Source organism: Microtus ochrogaster, unplaced genomic scaffold (assembly GCF_000317375.1).
Source record: "Microtus ochrogaster isolate Prairie Vole_2 unplaced genomic scaffold, MicOch1.0 UNK31, whole genome shotgun sequence".
Classification (NCBI taxonomy): Eukaryota; Metazoa; Chordata; class Mammalia; order Rodentia; family Cricetidae; genus Microtus; species Microtus ochrogaster.
This window is the reverse complement of record NW_004949129.1, coordinates 1,430,089-1,436,272: the sequence shown is the minus strand read 5'-3', so window position 1 is coordinate 1,436,272 and position 6,184 is coordinate 1,430,089. Positions and strand designations below refer to the sequence as shown.

General features: G+C 57.1%; 1 protein-coding gene across 4 annotated transcripts in view; it reads left to right on the top strand.

Moving 5' to 3' along the window:
• Rara (retinoic acid receptor alpha) overlaps nt 1-6,184 on the top strand; it is a 47,668-nt gene that overhangs the window by 38,819 nt on the left and 2,665 nt on the right. For all 4 annotated transcript variants that reach the window (XM_026789894.1, XM_005368257.2, XM_026789895.1 and 1 more), the window contains 5 exons: nt 276-424; nt 2,154-2,295; nt 4,185-4,345; nt 4,516-4,692; nt 5,823-6,027. In XM_026789894.1, the coding sequence (XP_026645695.1) occupies nt 276-424; nt 2,154-2,295; nt 4,185-4,345; nt 4,516-4,692; nt 5,823-6,027 (834 nt within the window). The remainder of the gene's footprint in view (nt 1-275; nt 425-2,153; nt 2,296-4,184; nt 4,346-4,515; nt 4,693-5,822; nt 6,028-6,184) is intronic.

The following is a 6,184-nucleotide window of genomic DNA, read 5'->3' as shown; positions in this document are numbered from 1 at the left end:
GTGAGGAGGGGTGAGGGTGAGGGTGAAGGTGGGTGAGAGAGAGAGAGAGAGAGAGAGAGAGAGAGAGAGAGAGAGAGAGAGAGAGCGCGCACGCGAGCGAGCTGGAATTGAAGGTGGGGTCTGGATATTTAACTGCCCTTCCCCTGGCTGCAGAGACCATCACTGCGTAGGCTTTGAATGTTGCCCTCAGTGTCCAGGCCAGGGTTACTGGGGCAGGGCGGACAGGGTGCTGAGGGTAGTGGCCCGGGTCTCTAACTCTCCTCCTTCTCTCCTAGCCATCGAGACCCAGAGCAGCAGTTCCGAAGAGATAGTGCCCAGCCCCCCCTCGCCACCACCTCTGCCCCGCATCTACAAGCCTTGCTTCGTCTGTCAGGACAAGTCATCAGGCTACCACTATGGGGTCAGCGCCTGTGAGGGCTGCAAGGTGAGTGAGGGCGTCGTGGAAGACAGTTTTGAGTAGATACATCGGAGGCCCCCCTCTGTTGTGGCCTCAGCGAGCAGTTGGCAGGGTTGTTTCCGAAGCCGCCCGCTTTTGCTTCTTCAGCAACTGTGGAGGAGGAGGAGGCTGTCCACCACAGGGCCTCCGCCATAAATGAGCAGTGGTTCCCTAACGCCAGAAGCCCCCTCCCGCCATGCTCTCCTTGTCTCTATCCTCCAGCGGGCAGGGTATACACTAGCCCTGCCACTGTTGCCCAGGTTGCCATGGTGAGCTGGCTGCTGCCTGACTCTTGGCTGGGGACCCAGGAGGCCTGCCCCCAGTGGCCTTGCCTGAAGCTGTTCATGGCATCCTTGCAGGAGACAGCTAGTAGCAGACACCCGGCCTTGGCTCCCTTCAGGTGTCCAGGCTGTGGGCTCCCTAGTGGCCGCTGGCTTTCCTGCTTTCTTACTGGGCTGGTCTCTAAGCACGTGTGTAGCTGAACCTTCCTGGCCACTCTGGTCCTGGATATCTTCCCTACCAAACAGCAGAGCCTCTGCTCCGGTTTCTTCCTTCAAAGATAAGGGCCTAGAAGCTGGGCGGTGGCGCGCACCTTTAATCCCAGGACTCGAGAGGCAGAGGCAGGTGGATCTCTGTGAGTTTGGGGCCAGCCTGGTCTACAAGAGCTAGTTCCAGGACAGGCTCCAAAGCTACAGAAAAATCCTGTCTCGGAACACACACCACACACACAAAGCCAAACCAAAAAAGGGTCTAGAATATGTACACCTTCAGTATGTTGGTCTCTTAGAATCTCAGCCTGGACTAGCCTTCTCCAGGTGTGAGATCAAAGAAGTCAAGGGTAGTGGACAGCGGTGCCGATGTGCTAGTCCTGTCTGGCTTGTCCTGCCTTCCTGCTGCCTAGTCACTCAGTTTCTGTGCTCGCTTGTATTGCAGAACCCTGGACAGCCTGGTCTTTCTGTGACTGTCCAGTGCATATGTGTAGTTGGTAAATGTCTTGCTCATAAGTGTGCGTGACTGTGCACAGGGTCTCTTCTCAGCTTCCTCCAGCTGTCTTCTTTTGGTCATTGTTTTATTTTGTGCTTCAAGACAGTGTTTCTATGTATAGCCCTGGCTGTCCTGGAACTAGCTTTTTGTAGAAGATGCTGGCCTTGAACTCACAGAGATCCACCTGCCTCTGCCTCCCTAATGCTGGAATTAAAGGCGTGCCACACCACTGCCCGGCCTCTTTTGGTCTTTTGTGACAGGGTCTCCCTATCACGCAGCTCTGGCTGTCCTGCAACTCTCTATGTAGACCAGGCTGGACTCAAACTCTCGGAGATCCAGCTGCTTCAGTCTCCCGGGTGCTAGTTTTAAAGGTGTGCTCCACCTTGCCCAGTTCCTCCTCCTGGTTACTGTGCTGTGTCCTGAGTCCCAGGCTCTGAGTCCCAGACACTTCTCTCTCCCATCTCCAGCCTTATGTGTGCTACCCCAGATTCAACCCTGAGTCCCTTTCTTTGAAAGAGAAGAATCAGGTACAGAGATGGAGGTTGTGGGGAACTCCAAGCCAGCCTATGAGATACAGACAGGCCTGGGTTCTCTCAGCGTGTCCTTTTGGGGGAGTCATATTCCCGCCTTTTCCCGCCTTCTTAGGCAGGCCATGGCAGAGCGTTTGGAGGGTAGCAGCCAGGCTGTTCTCACTGTGGTGTGTATAACCTGTCTCCTTTCCCTCTGCACCCAGGGCTTCTTCCGACGCAGCATCCAAAAGAACATGGTGTATACGTGTCACCGGGACAAGAATTGCATCATCAACAAGGTGACCCGGAACCGCTGCCAGTACTGCCGGCTGCAGAAATGTTTCGAAGTGGGCATGTCCAAGGAGTGTGAGTGTCCTAGGGCTGGGGGCCAAGCCCCGCCCAAGGCGGGGCCTGCGGCGTTTCTGAAGGCTGGGGGTGGGGGTGCTGTGCGTCTTTGTGCATATGTGTGAGCATGTGTGCGGTGGCAGGCAGGCTTCTAGTTAAGGTTACTTTGTGGACAACTACACCAACCTGTCTGTGAGTCTGGCGGGCTCTGTGTCCGCGTGTTGTTTAAGCACAGAATGCGCAGAACCCTCCCATTAGCACATTAAACACTTGCATGCTTGTGCATGAGTGCCTACCCCCAGGTTAGCTTTCTCCTGGGCTTTGCTTGGCTTTGGGGTGTGGCTGAGTAACATACCCCTGTCCCTTGTGTATCTTAGGGGATGGGCCTGAACTCCAGAGGGTGTTAGTTGGTATGTCTGTGTTGGGGGGCTACCATGGGACCCCTGAAGCCATTGTCTGGATAAACCTGGAACTCCCTCCTGAGCTGGAAGAGAATTGGCTTCTCAGATCAAGGAGGAACAGGGGTTTCCAGTTTGGGCCCAGCTGAGGCCCTGAAGGAGGGAGGGACAGAAGGAGGGCTGGACAGGGAGAGACCCTCTTGTGTTGAATCATGGGTGTTGCCGTGGTGACCAGTGATTGATGATGTCAGAGATAAATGACGCTGACAGACGCCTCCTTGTCTGCGTGGCCGTTGCCATGGAGCCCGAGCCTTGGGGGATGAGGTGGGGGAGGGGGCTGCAGGACCCCCTCCAGCCCTTTGTGGGGAGGGGTGCATGGAAAGATGGTTCTAAGTAACACACCAAGAGCCCCCAGGCAGGAATAGAGGGCTGGATATCCTGCTACCTCCTGTCACCAAAGACTGGGAGTGTTGGTCCCGCACTCAGGAAGTGGTGACTGTCCTCTGCAGTCTGTGACTACTTGGGACGTGCAGGACGGACCCTTCGCTAAAAGACTGTCACTTCCTTCTTTCTCCCTTTGGTCCACCTTCCTTCTTTCCACTGCAGAAGGACAGGACGAGGGTGGGGACCCCCTCTCCTTCCAACCAACAACCCCCCCTTCCCCTCTCCCTGGCTGCTCTGTGCCCCGGAGCTGAGCAGCTGCCATTTCAATAGAATTAAAGCTTCCGAATGATAAACGTCTTGTCACAGCTGCAATTTTCTCTTCCCAAATTATCCCCCCACTCTGCCTCTCCCTCTCCCTTCTCTCCCCTGCACTTTATTGAATTTGCAGAATCGACATGAGTGATCTCCAAATTATGCCAGCTCCCCCCCACCCCCATCCCCTCCCTGGACCCCCACCCCCACCCTTCCTTCCTCCCGCGTCAGCAGCCGCCACCGAGGGCCTGTGAGTGATTGTGTGTCTGGGATAATCGGCTGGTAACGACCCCATTGCTTCTTTAAAGCCGAGTGGTGTGTGCGGCTCAGCGCCCCCGGCTAATGGGCCAAGAGATTCTTCCGCCTGGGGGGCCCCCCATTCTGTGGTTGGGGAGCCCTATTCCCTGCCTGCCCAGGGAGCTGCTTTGGTCCAGTCTCAGGGAACCCCAGGGAGACTGCTGCCAGGAGAGCCGGGACACTAAGGATTCCTGGCAGGCAGGCACAGAGCGAGGACTCAGCATGACTGCCAGTCCGGGCTCATGTTCTTAGAGTGTGGGCTGGAGTAGATGCATGACAGAGCGCTACACGCTGGCCAAGGGCATTGTGCGCACGTGTGGCCGCTGTGGTCATGGGCCTGGAATAGGATTTAGGATGAGTCAGGTAGACACGGAGGGCTGGAATGTCACACTGCTTTGTGTGCTTATGTGCGTGCGTGCGTGCATGCGTCTGTCTGTCTGTCTGGTTGGTGGACAGCATGGGCTGGGCCTGGCCCTGAGCCACGGCAGTTTCTCTCTAACCCATCCACGTCCCCCACAGCGGTGCGAAACGATCGAAACAAAAAGAAGAAAGAGGCTCCCAAGGCTGAGTGCTCAGAGAGCTACACGCTGACCCCGGAGGTGGGGGAGCTCATCGAGAAGGTGCGCAAGGCTCACCAGGAGACCTTCCCGGCCCTCTGCCAGCTGGGCAAGTACACTACGGTATGCTGGCCAGGAGGGGTGCCACACGCCAGGGCCCCTTCTTCCGCCACCCCTTGCAGCACCTTTCTCCTAGCCGCTGTCTGGAAGCAAAGACCGGGTGGAGGGCAGGCAGGGGACAGGCTGAAGAATGGGTGCATAACTGAGGCCCTTCCTCTCCTGGCCTCTCTCAGAACAACAGCTCAGAACAGCGCGTCTCTCTGGACATTGACCTCTGGGACAAGTTCAGTGAACTCTCCACCAAGTGCATCATTAAGACGGTAGAGTTCGCCAAGCAGCTTCCCGGCTTCACCACCCTCACCATTGCTGACCAGATCACCCTCCTCAAGGCAGCCTGCCTGGATATCCTGGTGAGCGTTTACCCCTGCCCTTCGCCGTGTCCCTGCGTATGGATCTGTAGGATCTAGTCTTGGCCGAACGTCCACGTTCTCCCTCTCCTCTTGTCCGTCTGTCCACTCAGCCACCTAGCACTCAGGCTGCTCCTGTCCACCTGCTTATCCGTGCAGTCTCTCCTCAGCTCACAACCCACCTGTTCATTCAGTCCGTAGAAAGATTGACCTAGACCCCTCTAAGCTGGGCGTCTAGAGGCGGTCACACTTCCATCCTCTCTTCAAGGGGAGGAGGCCACGGACAAGTAAATGAACACTGCAAGCCGATAGTTTCGGCTGGCAGTGGGATGAGAGCTGTCCTGTCCCCTCCCTGTGAAGAGAGACCCTGGAGAGGCAATACCACTAACGCTACCACTATCTTCTGGTAGTGGGGCATCATGAGAAAGTGCTGTTTCCTGGGAGCAGGAAGTGGAAGGGCCTGCTGCGGGGACTCGCGGTGGAGTTGGCATGCTGTAGCGCGCCATGGCCTGAATTGTGAGTGGGATGCCTGAAGTAGTGCGAGCTGCCCAAGCCAAGGCTGGCAGGAGGCTTCTACACAATCCCTCACCGGGGTTCCGGGCCTCTTCCTCAGACACATCCCGGGTGAAGACCTGGGAGGTATCGCGTGCCTGACCCCAGTGCCTGTCCCCGGTGCTGTGCACAGATGTGGGAAGCACCATCAGGAGCAAACTGTTGAGGCTGAATGGGACAGTCCTGGGGACGGCTCTGCCTTACTTCTTGCTGGCTGGAAACGCCTTTCCCTCCTGATTTCCCTGTAAGGAGGCGGCGTGGCCTAGATCCACCGCCCAGTGTCTTGGCGATGGACACGTGCGTCTGTTTAAGTTTAATTGCGATTAGACTCAGTTCAGCCCCTTAGCTGCATTAGCCACATCTCAAGTGCTCAGGAGCCACATGGGGCCGGTGGCTACCGCGCTGGATGGTGCAGACAGAACCTTTCCATCACTGGAGAAAATTCTGTCAGCCAGCCAGCCATGCTCTGGCCGCTTGCCAGGGAGGGCCTCCGGGAATGCTGGAGCTGGCGTACCAGGGGTTGGGGCAGAAGCAGGGGGGTGGCGCCCCAGTCTCCGAACCTGTACATCCTCTGCACCCAGATTCTGCGAATCTGCACGCGGTACACGCCTGAACAAGACACAATGACCTTCTCAGACGGGCTGACCCTGAACCGGACGCAGATGCACAATGCTGGCTTTGGCCCTCTCACCGACTTGGTTTTTGCCTTCGCCAACCAGCTGCTGCCCCTGGAGATGGATGATGCGGAGACTGGACTGCTCAGTGCCATCTGCCTCATCTGTGGAGGTGGGTGAGGTTCAGGTGGCTCTCTGGAGGCGGGCTGCGGCCTGAAGGGGCAGGTCTGGTCTCGGGGCACTTACTCTCTCCCAGGCAACACTCCTCTACAGCATCAAGAGTGAGACCCAGCTGGGCAGTGGTGGTGCACGCCTTTAATCCCAGCACT